The sequence below is a fragment of the Sciurus carolinensis genome, chromosome 17, assembly GCF_902686445.1.
Source record: "Sciurus carolinensis chromosome 17, mSciCar1.2, whole genome shotgun sequence".
Lineage (NCBI taxonomy): Eukaryota > Metazoa > Chordata > Mammalia > Rodentia > Sciuridae > Sciurus > Sciurus carolinensis.
This window is the reverse complement of record NC_062229.1, coordinates 16,007,413-16,029,303: the sequence shown is the minus strand read 5'-3', so window position 1 is coordinate 16,029,303 and position 21,891 is coordinate 16,007,413. Positions and strand designations below refer to the sequence as shown.

At 45.4% G+C, this 21,891-nt stretch overlaps 1 protein-coding gene, 2 long non-coding RNA genes and 1 pseudogene across 3 annotated transcripts in view; 3 read left to right on the top strand and 1 right to left on the bottom strand.

Moving 5' to 3' along the window:
- Window positions 1-636: 636 nt before the first annotated feature.
- LOC124968582 (uncharacterized) lies at window positions 637-7,154 on the bottom strand. Its single transcript, XR_007105775.1, has 4 exons — window positions 6,917-7,154; window positions 4,639-4,682; window positions 3,156-3,279; window positions 637-1,121 (listed from the first exon to the last, which is right to left on the bottom strand). It is a non-coding gene; the product is annotated as an uncharacterized LOC124968582 (long non-coding RNA).
- Window positions 7,011-9,543, top strand: LOC124968584 (uncharacterized). Its single transcript, XR_007105777.1, has 3 exons — window positions 7,011-7,110; window positions 8,937-9,074; window positions 9,397-9,543. It is a non-coding gene; the product is annotated as an uncharacterized LOC124968584 (long non-coding RNA).
- Window positions 9,544-10,882: 1,339 nt separating this feature from the next.
- Window positions 10,883-11,504, top strand: LOC124968876 (coiled-coil-helix-coiled-coil-helix domain-containing protein 2-like; annotated as a pseudogene).
- Window positions 11,505-21,396: 9,892 nt separating this feature from the next.
- Adgre3 (adhesion G protein-coupled receptor E3) overlaps window positions 21,397-21,891 on the top strand; it is a 34,747-nt gene continuing 34,252 nt past the window's right edge. Inside the window, 1 exon segment of the mRNA XM_047531161.1 lies at window positions 21,397-21,569. Coding sequence (XP_047387117.1) covers window positions 21,497-21,569 — 73 coding nt within the window. The 5' untranslated portion in view covers window positions 21,397-21,496.

Genomic DNA, 21,891 nt, shown 5'->3' with positions numbered 1-21,891 from the left:
GACAAGGTGCAGATTGAGGAATCCCAGGGACCTCACTGGCTCTGGAACAAGTGGGCCCAGCTTGGGTTGAGGCTCTGATGCAGCAGAAGCCCCTTGCGTCCTACAGGCAGTGCACACTACTGAGGAGTGAGACCAGGCTCTGGGGCTCAGTCTAGCCAAACCCAACCCCAACTCTTGCCAACTCCCAAAAATGGGAATCCCTGTCACGTGAGGAAGAAGGGACTCAGAGCCCAAGTGGGGACCCAGGGGACTCTGCATTCTTCCATGCACAGTAACGTGAAGGCCAGTTCTAAGGGCACCTTCCAGGAAGGATTCTGAAGGATCCCCAACTACCTGCCCACATTCTTTAAAATCAAAGTGGCCTCTCCTTTGCCTGTTCTCTCATCAGACCCAGATTACATGTTGCCCAGAGTCCCTGCTGCCCTGGTTAAGCTCATTGATCTCCTTCTCTCTAGGTGGAGGTTGCTCCCAGCAAGAGGTGAGTGACAGCGAAGGGCTCCCCAGCAGCCCAGCCAGGACCCAGCGATGCTCCCTGCAGTGAGCACATTTTCAGCACCTTCCAGGCAGGTCTTGCTTAGAGAGCTCGAGTTCCCTCAGTCTAGTATGCTGTCTGCTCTACGGCAGAGCTTTCTCCTATTCGTGGTTTTCATGGGGCTTCTACACCAGGCAACGTTTTTCTGATCATTGTTGCGAAGTAAGCCATACCATGTATGTACAATATGTCAAAACACATTCTGCTGTCATGTGTAACTAAAAAGGACAAATTCAAAATTTTTTAAAAAGAGAGAGAGGTAAATCACATTTTACACACTCAATGTCTGACTCACTGATGGAAATGTGTACTTGGGAAAAACTTCTAGAATGAAGACAGTTGCGATTTGCCCAAATTCAGAAGTCACACCTCCCCTCTGACATGGCTCCCCTTTGAGGAGATTCCCCTGCCCCAAAGGTCTCCCTGGTTCTGGTGCTGGTTTTCCAGTTCACAGACTCTTCAACTTTTCTGCAATAGGGAGCTAGGGATAATCCCAGAAATCTTACCATCTGCATGTCACTGGATGGTATGTCTTCCAGTGTACCCTGCAAAGACGCTGACTCTTTACATCTGCACTGAGATCCCCAGTCTAAAATGAATAGCAAAAATTACTTTCAGAAAGAAATGGTGGTACAAAGGGAAAAGTATAGTCAACCCTACGTATCTATATCTATATATATACATATATAGCAAACACACATACACATAGAACACACACACACACACACACACACCCATGTCCACAAAGGGTTGGTTCCAGGTCCAACCTTGGATACCAAAATCCAAAGTTAATAAAAACCCTTGTACAAAATGAGACAGTATTTGCATAGAACCTACACACATCCTCCCAAAGATTTTAGGTCAGCACCAGAAAATTTATAGTATCCAACAGAGCTGGGCACAGTGGCACATGCCCGTAAACCCAGCACTCAGGAGGTTGAGGCAGGGAATCAAAAGTTTAAAGCCAGGCTCAGTGACTTAGCAAGGCCCTAAGTAAGCAACTCAATGAGACCCTGTCTCTAAATAAAATACAAAAAAGGCTGGGAATGTGGCTCAGTGGTTGAGTGCCCTGGGTTCAATCTCAGGTACCAAAAATAATGATAATAATACCCAATAGAATGTAAATAGTTGTACCCTAGAAAGTAATAACAAGAAAAAAGTCTGCATGTGTATCTATATGTGCCGTATGTCCAAAGTACAGAGGCAATTTTTTCCAAATATTTTCTATTTATGGTTGGTTGAATTTACAGATGCAGAACCCTTAGATAAAGAGGGTCAGAGGAGGAGAGAGGTGGGGGGACAGACACAGACACACATGTGTATATATCTGTAGGCTTTTATTTTAATGCTGAGCCTAAACTTGGAAGAATACTAAAAAATAATAAGGCATCCATGAGTAGGTCTGTGTGAGGAACTTAGCAGTCAAAGATCTGAGGATGAAATGAAAGGTGATTTCCTAGCTAGAGATTATATGAGGATTGAGACTGATAATTCCAAAAAAGGGGTGTTATTAGAAAAACAAGTAAAAAGCAACTAGTTGAAGAACACACATAGCACTGGGGATACAGCTCAGTGGCAGAGCACTTGCTGGCACACACAAGGTCCCAGGTTCAACCTCCAGTTTTGAAGAAAAAAGAAAAGAACACACATGGGAATGTTAAATTTCAAGAGGAACTGAACAACAAGTGTGGCTAAGAAAGAGAGAAGTAGAACCACCACGCACCTTCCTTCCACTGCCCTTGGCTCTGCTCTTGGCCCCAACAGGAAGGCCAGCTGGGGCTCGCACGGGGGAGTCCCTGCGCCTAGAGAGGTGCAGAGCTGAGGGCCGGTGGCTTGCAGAGGGCAACAAATTCACCCCAGCTCAGCGCAACATGGGCTTCAGATGGTGAAGCGGACAAGGATGCCGGGCAGCAGAGTGACCATGCCCACCTGTTAGTGCACTCAGCAAAGCTCTTTCATCAGCACCCTGCAGAGGTCTGGCTATGGTCTGGGTGTGCCCACCCCCACAAAGGTTGAGGCGCTGGACAGACAATCCTCCTTGGGAGGAGGGGGTAGGTTGCTTCACTGCTCTCAGAGAAGGTTAGTGTAGTCTCGCAGGACCCCCATTAGCTCCCATCCCATAAGAGTGAATTGTTATAAAAAGAGCAAGCCTGGCCCTGATTCTCCATGGTTTCCTGTCTCACCATGTGATCGCATCTGCATGCACTTCCACCACTGAGTCATCCACCAGAAGCTGAATCCATGGGGCCACCAGATCTTGAACTAATGTTCTCCAAACATGTGAGCTAAATACACCTCTCTTCTTTATAAAGTATCCAGCCTTCAGTGTTTTGTAACAGCACAGAAAACAGACTAATACTAACCCAAATCACAATCCCCTCCTCTCTGCCCCAAGAGGCAGAGACTCTCTTAACCCTTTTCCAGGGCCAAGTTCAGTGAGGCCCACAGACATCCTCGCTATAGAAAGAATGAAGCCAGTGCAACAAATGAAGCTTTGTAAATCTAGGGAAGCCGGCAGACAATAAACCCCACAAAGCCTAAACCACATCTGCTTGTCCCCAGGGCAGACACTTAGGAAGTATTTGGCACCTGTGCAGCAGGAACAGCGAGATGCTGGCCTTACCCCTGCAGGTCAGGGTCTGGCAGTCGTCCAGTATCAGGTGTCTGCACAGGTCCCTCCGCACCTCATCCAGCAATGCCCGCTCCTGCATGAGCCCCATGGCCACATCCTCAAAGGTGACTGACTCCTTAAAAAGCACACATGTTCTGGGTCAGCAGAGATCACCCCCGACCACTGCAAAGGACAACTAATTATCACAGGGAAGTGAGACCCCCACGCAAGGACATGCAACAGGGAGCTCTCTCTACACCTGGAGACAGAAAATCTGGCCTCCCGTCACTCTGGGAGGCATGACGAGGACACTGTTTTGGCACCCAGACACACCCATCTGTAACACATCTGACTTTCTATGCCACTATGGCAGAACTGAGTATCTGCAGCAGTGACCACACGGCCCACCGAGGTGAAATGTTTACTTTCCTTTCACATTTGCACAAATCCTGAAGTGTAAATTTGGCTCTCTCCGTAATTCAGCTGACCAGTGATGGCAGAACTTGTTCATCCCAACTTCATAGACTTTTCTTAGACTTCTTAGTTATAGCATCACAAATTTGGGTTTGACATCGTAATTTCTGTGAAGTCCCTAGGATCCCTCCCAATACTTAGAGTACAGTACCCCTCTAATCTACAGGGGATACGCCCAAGACCCCCAATGATGCCTAATGCCACAGACGACACCAAACTTATATGTAACAAGTTCTTTCTCTTTTGTACATACACATGATACAGTTTAATTTATAAATTAGGGACAGCAAAAGATTAACAGTAACAGAAAAATTACAGCGATTTACTATAGTAAAAGTTATGCAAATGTGGCCTATTTCCACGCCCTCCCCCAAATCTCCTGATGTACTGTAATCACCCTTTCTCCGATGACTGTGAGTAACTGAAACCACAAACGCAGATCTGCAGAGGATCTGAGGGGTCTCCAGATATAAGGGGTCAACTGCCAACATTTAATAATCTTTTATATTTGTTAAAATAGGCTTCCATTGTATCTGAGAAACTGCATGACCTCCTTATCTCCAAATTCTCTAGAGCTGTGCTGTCCATTAGTGCTCACTGTCATCGTGGGAATGTTCAGCCTGTACTTTCCAAAAAAGCATGTGCAGCTGCAGAGCCCTTGAGGAATGTAGCTAGGTGACTGAGAAATGCAGTCTTTATTTCATTGAATCTTAACTAATTTAAATTAAATGTGTACAGCCACATGTATTCTCAGTAAGTCTCACAAAGGATGGCAGGGATGGTCCTGGAGGAGTCCCCACTCTGCAAACAGTGCCTTGGGGGGTGAGGGGCTCTCCTCCCATAACAGTTCCTTCTAGAGGTCATGCATAAAAAGAGGTCCCCAGGTCCTCTGGGGCAGGAATGAGGGCGCTCCACACTACCTCTCCCCTTTCTCCCTCAGTTGGGGTGAGGAGAAAATAGAGCCCAGAATACACGGTTATCAGCCCCACCTCAAGCATCCAGATTCCCCCAATCTCCTCACCATGACATCAGCTCCAGGGTTCAAGATCTCAGTAGATGTCCTCCCTGCAATAAAAGAGATACTAATGTTAAACAAAATAAAAATAAAAAGGGAGGCGAGGGTGCAGGCAGGGTACCAAGCAGGGCTTGAGCCAGGTTATTCCATTTTTGTGGACCTCCAGCAAGGCAGCAAGCTAAAAATCCTTATAGGGAATTTATCCCAATAAGCAACACGGTGTGGCCTTTCAGACAACAGTCCTTGGGAATTCCTACTGGCTCCTCAAACCTCATGAAGGAATCATGTTTCTTCTTATATTCCTTCAAATTACCTCTAACACCCTCTACTTTTCCTTTCCTGCTCTTTCAAGTTGTAATTTCATATTTATTCCTTTAGGTGAGTTTGCCTGTCTCTCTCCAGCTCTCTGATAAGCATAGATAGACCTGTGCCCACTCTTTTCAGGACTCCACATCCAGCCATCAGCACAGTGCTTGATGTGTACTAAGTATTCTACGTTTATGGGTCTGCAAACTTTTTGCAAAGGTCTAAGCACAAATGTCTTAGGATTTATGAGCTATGTGGTCTCTGTCACATCGACTTAACTATATGCTTAGAGCACAAAAAAAGCCATGGACAGCACATTAAACAAATGGGTTACAATAAAACTTGATTTGTATAAGCCAGCAGTGAACTAGATTTTGCCTGTGGGCCACAGATTGCTGAGCCCTGCTCATGGGACACACAAAACACATCGTCCATCAAATTCTCTCAATCCTACCTTCTACACATATCACAATTATTTTAACTTTTCTGATTTAACAGTCATCAAGTCCTTTCTACCATCCCGTAAGTTCTGAAGTTACTGAAGCACCTAGATAAACTCTGCATTCATTCTTCTCCATCCTAAACTCCATACTCAACCCAAAAGCCAATGTTTTGTTTAAATCACAAACATAATCAGGTCATTCCCCTCCTTAAAACCTGGATTCATCTGGGCACAGTGGGTTAATTTTTCTTCATTTCTCAATAGAAGTTACTTTCCATTATCAAGAAAGACATCCCACTTATGGCCAACTCAGTTTCAATTTCTGGTAACAGAACTAATCCTTTTCCTGGAGTCCCATATGTTTTAAAGATTTATAGTTCACAAGTTTGGGGTAAGGACTGGTGCCCACTTGAAAAGAAGAGTCTTACTTTTTCCTTTATAATAACATTTGTGACATACTGAGAAATAACTTTCCTTAAGATACATTCATCTCACAGTGAGGAAAAAGGGGGGAAAAAGGAAAAATAAAAAGCTGATGGCCATAGCCAAAGCAAAGTCATAAATTAAAAACTCACTTAAAAGAAAGAAGGAACATCCCAGCCTGGTGAACCACACCTGTAATCCTAGCTACTCCAGAGGCTGAGGCAGGAGGATCACAATTTGGAGTCCAGTCATGGCAACTTAGGGAGTCCCAATGTCAAAATAATAAAGGGCTGGGGATGTAGCTCGGTAGTAAGTGCACCCTGGGGTCCAATCCCCAATAGGAGAAACAGGAAGGGAAGGACTAGAAAAGAAGAAACGAAGAGAAGATAAGAGATATTAAGCTGATGGGAGGGATGGGGAGAAGGAAAAAAGTAACAGAATGAATCTAAAACTATTACCCTATGTAAATGTATGATTACACAAATGGTATGCCTCTACTTCATGTACAGAGAAACAAGATGTATCCCATTTGTTTACAATAAAAATAAATTTTAAAAAAAGAGAGAGAGATTAAGCTAAGGGACCACAAATTGTCAGTCACCAAAATAAATCCCCTAATTCATCCCTTCGATTTTTAAATACATTTGACAAGTCACTCAAACAATTTGCACATGTACACCAGACCTAACTTTACAGTTGCCCAAAGTAGACAATATTAAATGTCTTGTAAAACTTGAATTAGTAATACATAGTTATCTTGCATAAGGGAGGCAGGGAAGGGTCCTATTAATGTATTTTTCCTATAAATCTGGGAGAACAGGAGATGGATAGGGCCGGCGTCAGCACATTCCTGAGCAGCCAGACCTGGACTGTACTACGGGGATCCTTTTCGACAGAATGACAATCCCGCCTGCCAGACCCTGAGCAGACGGGGGCGAGCTGCGGGCCGAGGGGCCGCGAGGCCCGAGCTGCGCGGGCCTCATCCGGGCCCTAGGACCACCGCGAGAAGCCAGTGCCTCCGGCCAGGTCTGGGCTGTCCTTGGCCCTGCGGCCCCTCCCAGCGCCAGGCAGACCGTCCTCCCCGCCCCGCCCTCCCGAGGGGCCGGGCCGCACCTGCAGACCGGCCGGAGACACTCCCACCGTCGCGAGCCGCGCAGTCCCGCACGGCCGCAGACGTCCGCCGCCGCCGCGCAGTTCCGCTTCCGGTCTCGGGGCAGCCGGGAACGGAAGTGCCCAGGTCTTCGGCTCTCGAAGCCAGACGTGTTTTAGGGAGCCGCGGATGCCTGACCCCTTCCTCATTCAGTCTCGTAGGAGAAATTCTAACTTCCTTCCACAGGGGTTACAGTAGACTCCAGAGTGGGGTCCGACACGGCCAGGAGGGTGGGACTGGGGGCGGGCCTATAGCCGAGGGGCGGGGATTGGGCGGGGTTTAGGTCGGACCGCCCGAGATAGGGCGGGGTCTACGCTTGAAGGACAGAGTAGGGGTGGGGCTTGGGTGGCGGGCGGGGTAGGGGCGGGGCTCGCTGACCAGTCAGGAATATTTAAGTTTCCATCTCCTGACACTATCCCTTTATGCTTTGCTCCTTTGACTAAATCCAGTGCCCTACAAAAACTTACCCATACCTAAGTTTTTATTTCTAATAAAAATTTTATAATTTGTATTAAAAATAGGAGTATATATTTAATTGCTTCCACATCTTGCCTTTCTCATGAGAAAAAGATGTGCAGATCTGTCCAAGACAATACATAGGAGGTCTGACTCTTGTTTCCAAAAATTACATGTTATGTAAATATATACATAACAAAAGGTAATATGTTTGTTTTGTAGTTATGTAGGAAAAGTTCAAATGGGGGTGGCTAATTTAAGTTTTCCTCCCCAGAAAGGATCACTAACTGGTTCCCTAATATTTTTTATGTATGAAACTTACGTGTGTGTTCTTTCAACAAATACCTCTGGAGCATCAGTTGATTGCTTTATGCTCGGTACTAGGGTTACCAAGGTGAGATGTTGCTTTGTACAAAAATGCTCCAAAATGAAGAATTGGGGGAGTTACAGATAGGAGATGGTGTTGCTCAAGTCCAATAAAATGAACTCAACACATTGTAGTCTATGCTACATTAGCAGAATTTTTTTTTAAATGATAAGATATGAAGGGAAAATGAAGAAATTTGGCATAGAAAAGTTTGTTGAAGGTGGGTCCTTAGAGCGACTATTAAGATTCGGGGTGTGGCCAGTGAGGTGGATGAGGACCCTTGCAAGTTGGAGGTATAGTGTAGGTTAGAACAGGTGCGGGGAAATATGCAACCTGAGGATGTTGGGTAATGAGCCGTGGCAAGAGATCAGGGGCATAAGCATAGACAAGCAGAGCTTGGAAGCAGACTGGGGTAGATATCCAGCAGTCTGTAGATGTCTAGCCCATCTTAGAGGAAATATTAAAATCACTGGAACAAGGAAGCCATTGGGTCAGTTGACTAAAGGATCAAACCAAAATAGGTCCTTATTTCACATCATTCACTAAAACAAATTCCAGATTGATTACAAACTCAAACCTTAGAAAAGAACGTTAGAATATTGTTATGGTTTGAATGTGAGGTGTCCCCTAAAAGCTCACATGTGAGACAATGCAAGAAGGTTCAGAAGAGAAATGATTGGGTTGTGAGAGCCTGAACCCAATCAGTGAATTCATCCCCTACAAGTGATTAAGTCAGCGGTAATTGAAGGCTGGTAGGTTGCAGCTGGAGGAGGCGTGGCTCTGGGATATACTTTTGTATCTGGCAAGTGGAGATCTCTCTCTGCTTTCTGATTATGATCTGAGCCACTGCCCTCTGCCACACTCTTCCACAATGATGCTCTGCCTCACCTCGAGCCCTGAGGAATGGAGCAGCATTCTATGGACTAATACCTTTGAAACTGTGAGTCCTCAAATAAACTTTTCCTCCTCTACAATTGTTCAGTCAGGACTTTCAGTCACAGCAGCAAAAAAGCTGACTAAAATGTTGCAAGAAAATGCAGGTGTATTTCTGACAGGTTTTGCTTTATATTTTTCAAGGATACGATGGTGTAATGGTTAAGAGTTGTGGAGTTCAGTTCTTATTAACCAACTCATGATCTACTTAACTTCTCTGTGTTCAGTCTAAAATTGTTGAACCACAACAAGGATGGTGGAAATGGTAAAGCTGAGAATGCTGTAACATCTAAAACCTGTAGAAGAGATTCCCACCCTACCGTAGCCCACCCAGGTGATGCTCCAGCCCGATTACCATGTAATTGGTAAATGCATTGATTTACTCCTTCTGTTCTGGGACTATAAAAGTTTGTCTAATCTTTTCTACAGTGGAATAGGTCATTCAAGATAACTCAGCTCTGTTTCTGGGCCATGACCATGCATATTTGGCTCAAAATAAATTTTCTTATTTCCTTTAAAATATATAGTGGAATTGGGACAATGATGGAATTTCACTAAGGATTGGATGATACAGCACCTGCGTGTAAAGCACTTACAGTCCTCAGTAAATACTGACTGATCTGATATTTTTTAAAACATTTTTTTAGTTGTAGATGGACACAATACTTTTTTTTTTTTTATTTTTAGGTGGAGCTGAGGATCGAACCCAGCGCCTCACATGCAAGACAAGCGCTCTACCACTGAGCTGCAACCCCAGCCCATCACTATATTTTTGATAAAGTAACCTTATTATCAATAATATTTTTTAAAATCCCCTCTTTCCTAATTAAAACAAATGGGATCAATGATACTCATAAGACATGTTCATTTAAAGGAAGTTGATCGTGTGTGTGTGTGTGTGTGTGTGTGTGTGTGTGTGTGAAATCGAGGAGGGTGAAGAGCTTCTTGGTATGCGTGTTGCCCACATACACACAAAGCACATGAAGCACTTGGTGTTCCTTAGGGCTCAGTGCCAACACCCACTGATGACACCGACTGCGGCCCCACACGTCTTCTGCCTAAGAAATGTCATGGCCCCAGGTAGGCTAATTGGTGAGCTACAGCTAGGACCACGTGTACCTTCGTCCCCTGTATTTCTCCAAAGTGATCCAAGGCACCTGTCTGGGGGCCCTTGCTCGCACTGCGAGTCTGTCCGCAGCAGCACAGCAGCAGGGAAGTCTGCTGTGGCAGAGAGAGAGGCGACACATCAGCCTGACAAACCCACGCCCTCCGCAGCGTCTGTCTGCTCCTCTGCTCTCCCGAGTGTGGTAGCTCAGGAGAATGCGCACTGGGCAGTGTTTGTCATAGGTTAAAACTGGAGGGGCCTGGCGATGCAACACGGTGCTGGAGTGCTTGCCTGGCATTCGTCAGCCCTGGGTTCCAACCCCAGTGCCACAAAAATAATAGTAATAATAACCCAGAGGCGCTTAACCACTGAGCCACATCCCCAACCCTTTTTTATGTTTTATTTAGAGTCAGGGTCTTGCTGAGTTACTCAGGGCCTCACTAAGTTTCTGAGGCTGCCTTGGAACTTCCAATCCTCCTGCCTCAGCTTCCTGAGCCTCTGGGATTACAGGCATGTGCCACCGAGCCCAAGGAAAATAAAATAAAACCAGAAGCAACCCAAGCATCCATTAGAACTCAACAGTAACTAATTCCACACATTGCAATACTATGAAGCCAAAGTGAAGCAGTAAAACTGTATCTAAATGATGCATAAATATTTTTACAATGTATTTTATAATCAATACTCAAAATATATCAGTGTTATGGGTTAATTACACAACAAAATACTTGTTCTTCTGCCTTGGCATTTCTTATTTCCAAACTTCCTTCGCACCAACTCTCTGATGTTAGTCTCTAGAACTATTTCCATTAAAATGCTCTTTTAATGAAGGAAAGAATATCAACTTGTGTTAATGTCATGAATGTATTTCTTCCCAACCTGAAACTTAATGGCAAAAAAAAAAAAAAACTGAATAGACATTTCTCAAAAGAGGACATATAAATGACTAACAGGTGTATGAAGAATATTCAACCCTAATCATCAGGGAAATGTGAATTAAAACCATGACGAGTAGCACCTCACACCTGTTAAAGTGACTATTTAAGAAGTAGCCAACGCACACTTAGCATGCCGTGTGGAAGCCGGAGCTGCACCTCTCGAGTGGTGCCCCCAGCCAGCCGGGCCCCTCAGATGAGCTGCACCCAGGCCAGCACCAGCAGCTCAGCCGCCAGCTGCAACCCCACCAGCTGCAGTGGGCTCACCTGCTGCAGCACCCCGGCAGCCATGCAGCTCAAATGGCAACCACTGCAGCAGGTGTGGCTGTGGGCTCTGATGTGGGGCACACACTGGGCCATGCCATCACGGGAGGCTTCAGCAGAGGGAGTGCTGAGGAGCCCTCAAAGCCCGATATCGCCTCGAGGGGCCTCAGGGAGCCTAGCCAGCGCAGCAGCAGCAACTTTTTTTTTTTTTTTTTTTTTTTGCGGTACTTGGGATCGAACTCAGGGCCTTGTGCTTGCAAGGCAAGCACTGTACCAGCTGAGCTATCTCCCCAGCCCAGCAGCAGCAACTTGGTGGCCCTTGCTTTTATGAAATTTTTGGAGTGTGCCCAGAACCAGGCTGATGTTAAGCTCTGTGAGGGTTTCATTGAGGTGCTGAAGTAGTGCAGAATTGCTAACGGATTAGTCGAATCCAGAGGCTCAAATTGAAGAAATGGAAAATCGGCTCTGATGACCGAGTTACTTTAGCATAAAAATGTAATTGATAGTGAAAGTATGAAATGTAAAACTGCAGTGTAAATCCTCACCTAATAGCTTCAATGTTTCTGAATGGCAGCAAAAGAGAGTGCTAATTGTATGGAAGTTCAGTGAGTTGGTTCAGATTTGGAGTTGGTCAAATGTTTCTGTGCCCTCCTTAAGCCAGTTGTTCTGACATTCTTTGAGTTTATTAGAATAAAGTGATTTTCTCCTGAAAAAATTTAAAAAGTAGCAGTGCAGAGGGTTGTTGCCAGTGGCTGGAGGGAGGGGGGAAGGAAACTTTGCTCAAGGGTGGAAGGTTTGATACCGCTGTTTACCGGTGACGAGTCCTGCTTCCTCAGGTGTTGAAGTATAACGCCGGAGAAGCACGCCGAGGCAAATGTAGAGTGGAAAATGCAGCTTTATTAAAGAAAAGGAAAAGCAGACTTCTCTCGGGTGGAAGAAGGGGACCCAAAGGCGGAATCCGTGGGATGAGCAAATCTTGTCCTTTTTATGGGTTTCATTCTCCCATTCTTTCCCCTTATCTCTTCCCTTCCTGCCTGCGGGATTAGGCCTGGTTTTGAAATGTAAAAAGCGAAAAGCGATGGGGCAGAGGGAGGGTCAAGGTGTCTCAGACAGGCAAGGGCCCAGGGGGCATTAATCAGCACTTTCCTGCCTGTAGTCTCTGACAAGGGCAGGTGAATTTGGTTATCAATGGGTTCTGCAGGTCCTTGACATTCCATTCTCCCATTGCAGTCTCCAACTTCCAGAGGCAGATGGCTTGATGGCCTCTATTTTCTTGATCTGACCCGATTTCCTATTTCTACACTCACTGCCTGTCCCCAATTCTGGCTTCAGGTTCAGTCCTGTGAGATGCGTGAGTTCTGGAGCTGTTCACACATAGCAGTTAACCACAGCGCATTGTGTGCTTAAAATTTACTAAGAGGGTAGATCTTAAGTGTCTTCACCACACACACACAACAAAATGGTAATTAGGTGAGATGATGAATATGTTAATTAGCGTGATTGTCATGGTTATTTCACAACATGTATATATTTCAAAACATCAAATTGCACGAATTAAATATATTCAGGTTTTATTTTCTTCAACCATACCTCAATAAACTGGCAGTGAAGAAAAGTAGCTGGAAGCAAGATCCACCCCAAATTAAATGTGAGAAGATAAATATTGAGTAAAATGAATCAAGCTGACAGGAAGTCACCGTGCACTGAGGCAGCTTGTCTTAAACATGCATGGAAGGGTAAGCTGAGGGATAGATGGACAGAGGTCAGATACATGCATGCATGGGTACCTGTGAAGACTGTTTCATGTGGAAAGACTCCCCATTCCATGCCCTGGTCACTAAAGTTACTTTATTAACTTGATTATCTTTGGGCCTGAATGTTCAAGTGTAATAAGAATATAACAATAGATTGAAGATGACATTTCCTGCAACCAGCACCAGCCCTTAATTCAGAAACCAGAGGGGCAATGGGGTGGGGGGTCGGGTGGTGAAGAAAAGACAGACACACACAGAGAAGAAGCTGGGGCCAGGTAGGACAACCAAGCCCTGATGAGGCCTGACTGACACCAGAGCTAGCTCAGCATGTTTTACTATATAGGTTTTTGTCATCAGAAAGTTATTTGTGGGAAAGTTTCAGCAAAGCAGGCCGTCCGAAGGATGCAGACATAGAGGTCATCTTGTTATGCCCAGAGTCCTCTACCCAAGGGATTTGGTGCCTGAGCTCAAGTTTCCAGCTGATTACAGCTGAGCACCTTCACCGGCAGCCTCCTCTGGCCCATCGTCACCATAGCAACTGGGCCATCCTGACCTGCACCTTCATACAGGTAGTTCCCAGGTAAACACAGCCATGAGGGAATCAGAAGCCATGGCTTAAGTCACAGTTCTCCACAGACATTGAACATAAGGAGCTAACACCTCTGTACAATTTGCTCACTCTTCACACCCTGAAGGTTTAAACCTACCTTCCGCATCATAAATACAGCTCTCCAAGCAACTTCAAATATCACTCCTTAATTTTACCAGAAGGTGGCAGTGTGGTGCAAAGACCAACCACTACACCAAAGGGATAAGGCTTGTGGGGCCTGCTTTTTGCTGCTGATGAGCCGGATTTTACTTTTTTATTTCTTTCTCTTTCTTTTTTCCCCACGTTGTAATTTGGTGCATCATAGTTGTGCACGGTGGTGGGATTTGTTTTTACAGATGCATACCTGCACACAACATAACAATAGAATTTGACCAATATCCTTCCCCTGTATTTCCCTTCCCCTTCCCTCCTCCCTCCCCCGTCCCTTTCCTCTACTCTTCTGATCTCCCTTCGGTTTTTATGAGACTCTCCCCACCTTGCTTTTCCTTTTCCCTCTCCAGCTTCCACATATGAGAGAAAACAGATGACCCTTGACCTTCTGAGTTTGGCTTACTCACGTAACATTGAAGCCAGAATTAAGGACAGGTAGTTAGTGTAGAAATAGAAAATCGGGTCAATTCGAGGAAATAAAGCCATGAAGCCATCTGCCTTTGGAAGTTGGAGACTGCCCCTGGAAGAATGGAATGTCAAAGATCTCCGGAGCCCATTGATTACCAAATTTACCTGCCTTTATCAAGGACTGCAAGCAAGGAGATGCTAATTAATGCCCCCTGGCCCTTACCCGCCTGAATCACCTTGGCCCTCCCCCTGCCCATGGTTTCTCAGTAATGCAAAACCAGGCCTAGTCACGTAGGCAGGAAGGAGAGAGATTAGGGAGGAAAGAACTGGAGAACAAAAGAGACTTTAACCTATAAAAGATGCAGGGTGTGCTCACTTCTTGGGACTTTAGAACATCAGCCATGGCCCCCTTCTCCCTGCCGGGAGAAGTCTGTATTATTCCCTTTAAATAAACCTGCTTAATATGCTTGCCTTGGCTGCTTCTCTAGTGCTTAATCTTCAACATTAGAAGAAGCAGAACTCGTCACCGGTAAACGGCGGTATCAACATAATGGTCTCAATTTCCACCCATTTCCTGAAAATTACATAAGTTCATTTTTCTTTCTGACTGAATAAAATTCCTATAATTTTTGGATGGTGATGGGGCCCATTACTAGGGGTGAGATATGTATATGTTTATTCATTTATCTGTTGATGGACACCTGGTTCCACAGGTTGGGTATTGTGTGCTTTTTTTATTCTTATTGACCTATAATCTTTGTATATATTTCTAGATTACAATATGATAACTTGATGCATGTAGAGAATGTGTAATGATCCATTTAGGGTAATTAGAATTTGCATCTCCTCCAACATTTATCACTTCAGTGTTGGGAGCCTTCAGACTCCTCTTCATTTATTTGGAAATATAACAAGTTGTAACAAGTTGGAGGAATAAGTTTTTAAAAGACCTGTTGAGTAGCCCAGTGACCGTAGATAATAAAAATGTATAATTCAAATTTGCTTTTAAAAATAGATTGTAAATGTTCTATTAAAAATGGGAGGTAATGAAAGTTAACTAGCTTGATATAATTATCCCACAATGTATACATCTATCAAAACATCACACTGCACCCCAGAAAGGTACACAATTATTGTTTGTCTATTTAAAGTAAAAGATTAGGCTGGGGATGTAGCTCAGTGATAAAGGGCTTGCTTGCCTAGCATGCACAAGGTTCTGGTTTTGATCTCCAGCACCGCAAAAAAAAAAAAAAAAAAAAAAAAAATGTAAAAAAGTTGCCCATGCAATGGTGCGTGCCAGCTACGCAGGAGGCTGAGGCAGGAGGCTAAGGCAGGAGGGTCACAAGTTCAAGGCCAGCCTGGGTACCTTAGTGAAACCCTGTCTCAAATTTTTAAAAAGATAAACAATGAAAACATAAATGTAAAAATAAAAGAATTGTGTAGAAACTGCTCACCCCCATCTTTACTATGACTTGAAGTGGCTCTTGGGAAATCATCGTTATTTTGAGCACTCTAAAATGAAGAGGAAGTGACCTTCGCACAACCTGTGTGGTAATGCCTGAGGCAATGGGAAAGCCTGCTGCAGAGAGAGGTTTGAGCCAATGGTGCGTGTGCCTGGGGCCCTGCGAAGCAGTCCCAGGTTGTGTCTGAACCCCGCCCCTGCTGTGTGAACCCCGCCCCTGCCGCAGCCCACAGCCGAAGACTGAGGCGGGCCTGTGTGAACGAATGCCTGCCTCAGGACAGATCCACCACACCACGCAGACTCCCGTACTCCCATGGGATGAGGCTGAGGCTCAACCTCTGCTGAAACCACGTCCTTGCTTCGCGCCTCCTCCTGCTTCCTCAGTATCCTCTTCTGAGACTGCCCCAACAAACCAGGTACATCCAACCCTCATTGTCCTGCAAAAATCATGTGCCTCTCACCCCCTGCATCCCCCCAAAACATCAAGTGCATCCCAAACACCATGTGTGTCCAAACTCTCACCTCCAGCAAATGATGTGCCCCATCACCCCAAAAAAGTTATGTATATCCCATCTTCCATCCCCCCAACAAGTCACATGCTTTCCAACACTTACCCTGCAAAACTCACGTGCATCCTCACCCCTACTCCTCCAAAACTCCTGTGTGCCTCAGCCTCCATCCCTCCCCCAACAAATGGAATGTGTCTCAACTGTCTATGCCCAGAAAACCACGTACCTCCCAACACCTACCTCAGGATCTGCTTATTGGCAGCCTGACAACATCATGAAGAAATTTCTATTAGAATGGGCTACACTTGGAGCTATCACTGGGCAAACTCTGAGGGGTGAAGGGGTATTGGAAAATAAAGATTGACAGATACAGATCTTGAATATTAGGCTGGGATCAGGTGGTGCCTGCTCTCTGATGGAGATACAGTTCTGAAGAATTATGCCAGCAATCTTTATTTATATATGTCTCCTTATCAGGTTAAAGACTGCAAGCATTATTCTTTTATTCAGGAACATTACAGAAACTAGGGCATCTATGTAGCTTTTCCACAGTAGCAATCCATGGTTGCAAAGTGCGATGTTAGGAGGTTTGTGTAGCTCTCAAGAAAGTCCTTTGTTAAAAGTTGCTAGAAGGCAGGCAGGAACCAGAGAAGGGGAGCTGGTGAAACACTGTGGTTGTCTAGCATAAGAATTCCTTCCTTCCCGGAAGTGTGTGCCTGAGATCAAGGTTAGAACTGACCTGGCTCTTGCACAGAGCCTCCTCAAACAGGGCATTGCCACAGCAGCTAGGTATCCTGAGCCCTTGCACAGAAACATTCCCAGGCACCAGGCATGCCACAGTCCTGAGAGCATCAGAGACCCTGATCTCAGTAACTGCTCTCCCATCCTCCATCACCGCTCCCAGTACTAGAGTTGGAGCTATAATGAAGGCTGCTTCACAGTAGTCACTTCTTGGGTTTTGAAGAATTAGGTGGCCTAGGGTTGGGTGTGGGGGTGGATTCGAGGTAGAACAGCATGTGCCAAAGAAAAAAGATCCACAAAAACAAGAATTTTTATCTGTTTTGTTCTTTATTTCATCCCTATGCCTAAAATAGAACAGTGCTTCCTGGGGTAAGGCTTGAACCTGGACTCTGAGGTGTGTAGATGCCAAGAGATTCCCATTGTTGAAAACCTGGAGATTCCTACTGTTGGAAACCAAGCTGCTGGTGATCACCACATGAAGGCCACTCAGGAGCTAGTCAGGTACTTGATGTCACTAAGGTTAGCCACTGCTCAGAGTGGCTGATAACTGCTCTCTGTGCTAAATGTTATGTCCATTCATTTATTTACATAAATATTTATTGAGCAACTACTATGTGCCAGAACCCAAGTGAGGTATAGGGGCTATAGCAATGAATAAACCAACAAAAATCCTTTCCTTATTGAGCAGGCAATCCAAAGGGGACAAAGACAGTGTATTAATCAGGGTTCTCTAGAGGATCAGAATTAACAGGAAGTATGATTATAAAAGGAAATTTATTACATCGGCTTACATGACCAGAAGCTGGATAGTCCACAATGGTTGTCTGCAGCTGGAAAGCTGGAAGAACCAGCAGCTGCACAGTCCGAGACACATAAGACCCAGAACAATAAGGATCAACAGTGCTACCCTAGTCTGAGACCAGAGCTTTTGGAAACTACCTGGAGAATCACTTGCAAAGTCCTCTTTGGAAAAGTGAAGAAGCAAGAGTCCAGTATCCTCAGAGGATGAAGCAGCAATCAAGAACCCTTTCAGGAAGAGTGGAGCTTACATTTGCATTTGCATCTGCTTCCTGGTTGTTCCAGCTTTTATTCCTTCCTATTGGGTGGTGCCACCCACACTTAGGGAGGGGCTCCACTTGAGTTCACTATCCCACATTCCAAGCATTCCTAGACACACCCTCATGGACACACCCAGAGGCCTCATAATCATCTGCATCTCTTAATCCAATCAAGTTGACAATTCAAATTAACCATTGCAGACAGTAAGCAAAAGAAGTAAATAGTTTCGTATAGTAGAAGGTGGAGGGTGTAGTGAATAGAAATAGCTGAGCAAATGGATGGTTGGGTTTGGAGAAAGAAGGAGAAATTTTAGGGCAATAAGGGAAGGTCTTGCTGAAACGGGTGCATTTAAGCAATGACTTGAACTGAGAAAGTGAGATGCGGTGGCATGCAGGTACTGGGAGAAAGCGGGTAGGTAGCGGGGCAGCAACTGGAAAGGTCCAGAGGCAGGAGCATGCCTGGCATGTTAAGATTCAGTGTGGCCAAAGCAGAGAAAGTGGCGGAAAGGAAGCAGAGAGAGCACTTTTATCAATGCCTGGGGGAGTTCAAGCCTGCAGGGGAAAACATGCAGCAGGATCAAGGTGCTCTGTATTCCTTGGTCAGGACAGAGGAAAAAGTCAAGGAAAGTGAGGGACCCTACAGGTGGAAGGCATTCTTGGAAACATGGACGGCATGTGCAAAGGTCCTGCAGTAGGAGTCTGATGTGTTAAAGAACCAAGAAGAGACCACTCTGGCTGATACACAGAAAAACAGGAGAGTCATAGTCAATCAGGTTGAAGATATAAAAGAGGAAAAATCATGTGGGCTCCTATGGCAAAGAGAAAGAAATGTCATTTTAATCCTAAGTGTAATAAAGAGCTTCAGAAGAATTTTGCTTTGCTTTGCTTTGCTTTGTTTGCAGTGTAGGGGACTGAACGCAGGGCCTTGCATATGCTAGGCAGGTGCTCTACCATGGAGCTACACCTCCATCCCCGAGATTTTTAAGCAGGGGAGTTATAAGCTCATGGACCACAAATGACAGAAGCAGGAGACCGGAGGCAAACCTCAAATCAGCAAGCTTTCCTTCATTCTGCAGCAAAGTCCATCGATCAGACATGGAAGGGTCCATGTTCAGGGTATGGATTTGGTCCCAAGTTACAGGAGGAGTCTGGGTTTTTATAATTTCACTGGAGACTGTGGACGTGCAGTTTGGGCAGTCAGGGGTAATTGTACAGGTTAAACTTTAACTTAGGACAGTAGTTGTAAAAAGGTTGAAAGTCATTATCTGGGGAGAGGGGAGTCCAGATCGCGAGGGATGAGTACTCAAATCTTGCCCACTCTTTTACTTTCTCTGGGATCCCTCATTTCCCAGTTTCAGTATTTGCTGTGCCTCCCTTGAGTGCTAATTTGCGATGGAGGAAGGTCACAGTTTAAGGTCCAGCATTCAGCATTTGCCTCCTCTTTCAAGATGCACTGGGGTTGGGAGAGGTGAACACTTGCTTTTGGTGGAGAGGCTGGGGATGAGCCTGGGAAGGGAAGAAAGTTTGCTTCTTCCCCTGAGCGCCCATTGTTATTGGGAAAGGGTGCTCTGGGCCAGGTTTGATGTTTGCCATTTCTTTCCCTTTTTCCTCCATTTTTCCTGGGGAGTTGTCTTGGAGGAATATTATTTTCCATAATCCTTCAGGAGTGATAAAGTGGGACGCGTTTCGGTAGGTAACTGGCTGCATGGTGGAGATGCCGGGAATGTTGAGAAGACAGAGGGTGGGCATTGCAGTGGTTCCTGGATTCCTGTCCAGACTTGATCCTCATATCCACTCCTGCCACCTCCAATCCATAACATTCACAAACCCCGCCCCCAGAGCACAAGCCAATCCTATCTCCATGTGCTATGGTTTGAACATGATCACCAAAACTCACCTTGAAATGCAATCCCCATTGTGAGGTACTGAGAGGTGGGATCAGATGGGGGACCTTTAAGAGGTGATTAGATCATGAGGGTGCTATCCTTGTGAATGGATTAATCCATTTATAGACTAATGGGTTAAGGGATCATTTCAAGAGTGGGTCTGTTATAAAAACCAGTGTGGCCCTGTCTCGTATGTGCCTCTCTGGCTATGCACCACCTTGGGATTCTGTAGAGTCCCCAACAACAAGAAGGCCCTAGCAAGATGTGGCCACTCAGCCCTGTGGACCTCCCAGTCTCCAGAACCACAAACCGGATAAACCTTGATTCTTTATAAACCACCCAGTCTCAAGCACTCTGTTATAGCAACATAAAATAGACAAAGATGCCACACCTGCTTTAAAAAATCCAGCAGTTGTGTGGTAGAACTGTTGTCTGGCATACTCAAAGCTCTGGGTTTGATCTCCGGCACCAGCCCCCCAAAAATCCAGTGATTTAAATGTTCCCCAAACTCCTCTCCAAAACAACTCAAAGAGAAAAGAAAAAAAAAAGACTTTAGGAAGCAGCCTCATACATGGGAGACAGGAAAGAATGACTCGAAGACCTTTTCCTGTGCACATTATGAATGAAATTCCTTATGTTTTTGATACTTTAATAATGGCTTCTTGTCTATTTCTTGAGTGATGGATTTCTTGGCTTGTTAGAGGTTTCTTTCTTGGATCTTGAATTGTTGACTGTTCAAAGCAACATCCTCTTGCTTTGAACGTGGAGCGGGAAGTTCAGCTCTATCTGGATGACACTTCTTTAGTGATCTGGCTTGCCCACCAGTTCTTGGCTCTGCACAGGAAAGACTGTGTCTGCAGGAAGACAAGTACCACTTGTTCTCTCTCAGGTGGAGAATAAACGGAAGTCAACCTGAAGGCAGACTAGTGAGTACTAGCCATTAGGAAGGGTACGAACGAGGGAGGGGGGACACTGGATTTGATCAAAGCACACTCTGTGGAAATATATGTACAAGTAATATGTGTTAATTTTTTAAGTTTAAAAATAGAGGGAGTCAATTTTATTCTCTGCTGTATTCCCAGATGGTAGCACAGTGAATTTTCTTTTTGACACCGGTCTCACGACATTGCCCAGGCTGACCTTGAACTCCTAGACTCAAGCAATGCCTCCATCTCAGCTGGTCAGTAGCTGGGACTCCAGGTCAGTAATTGGCCAGCAAACCTGGCTAGTAGGTTTATACTGAAGGTAGGAAAGATTGAGAGACCTTTCCTCCCAAATCTTCAATTAGTTTGGATTACTCCCAAATAATAAAAAAATTTATCACCCTCCGCCAGATTTTGAGACTCCAGTCAGAACTGGCAAGTATCATTTGCCTGGTGGGGTGGGGACGGAATCCCAAGAATTGTACAAATGACTTCTCTGGGAACTTTAGTTGTCAACACAAATTCCCTAAGTTTTGGCTTGTTCCGCTCAAAAGCCACAGATTGTTTAAGATTTATTTTGAATCCAAAGGCCCTTCCTGACCTTCAGTACTATGATGTAAACCAAGAGCATTTCTGTGCTGGAGTCAACAGATCTTGTCATCCTGAAAGCAACTGACAATAACCAGGAAAACCCACTGCCAAGGAACCTTAAGACAAAAAGCACAGAAAAGGGCTCAGAAATAAACACATGTCCGGGCTGGGGATATAGCTCAGTTGGTAGAGTGCTTGCCTAGCAATCACAAGGCCCTGGGTTCAAATCCCCAGTACCACAAAAAAAAAAAAAAAAAAAAACAGAACTTGGGTTGGATGATGAAAGAGGGAGAGAAGTTCACGGTTAGACTGCCAACTTCCTCGGTCAGTCAACCTAAGGTCCCTATGTCATTCTCATGAGCCTCCTGAGGCTGGAGCGGTGACTGACTGAATGGCACAGGAGGCAGCCTGCAGAGCTGGCGGGTGTTGCCTGCACCACAGAACGCGAGGGGCCCTTCTGGCAGGTACGTGAGCCCGGCGGGCCCTGCCGTGACCCTCCCCGGCAAGGGGTTACGTGGGTCAACCATTAGCTGGGGTTCTCCTTCCCCTTCTTCTCTGCTTTGAGTATGCGCTCCTTTTTCCCTTCATTTGTGGTTCCCACCCTATTCAAACTATGCCGTGGACGCTCCCTCGCTAACATCTTCCTGCAGGTCCAGTCCAGTGTGATTTTCCTCTCCTTCTTCTTCTGCTTTGTGTTCTAATTGCTGTTCTCCCTGCCTTGAATGCTTCTATGGACTAGCACCGCCCTGATCCTTTTTCCTTCCTGTCATGTTGCCCTTCCCTCCT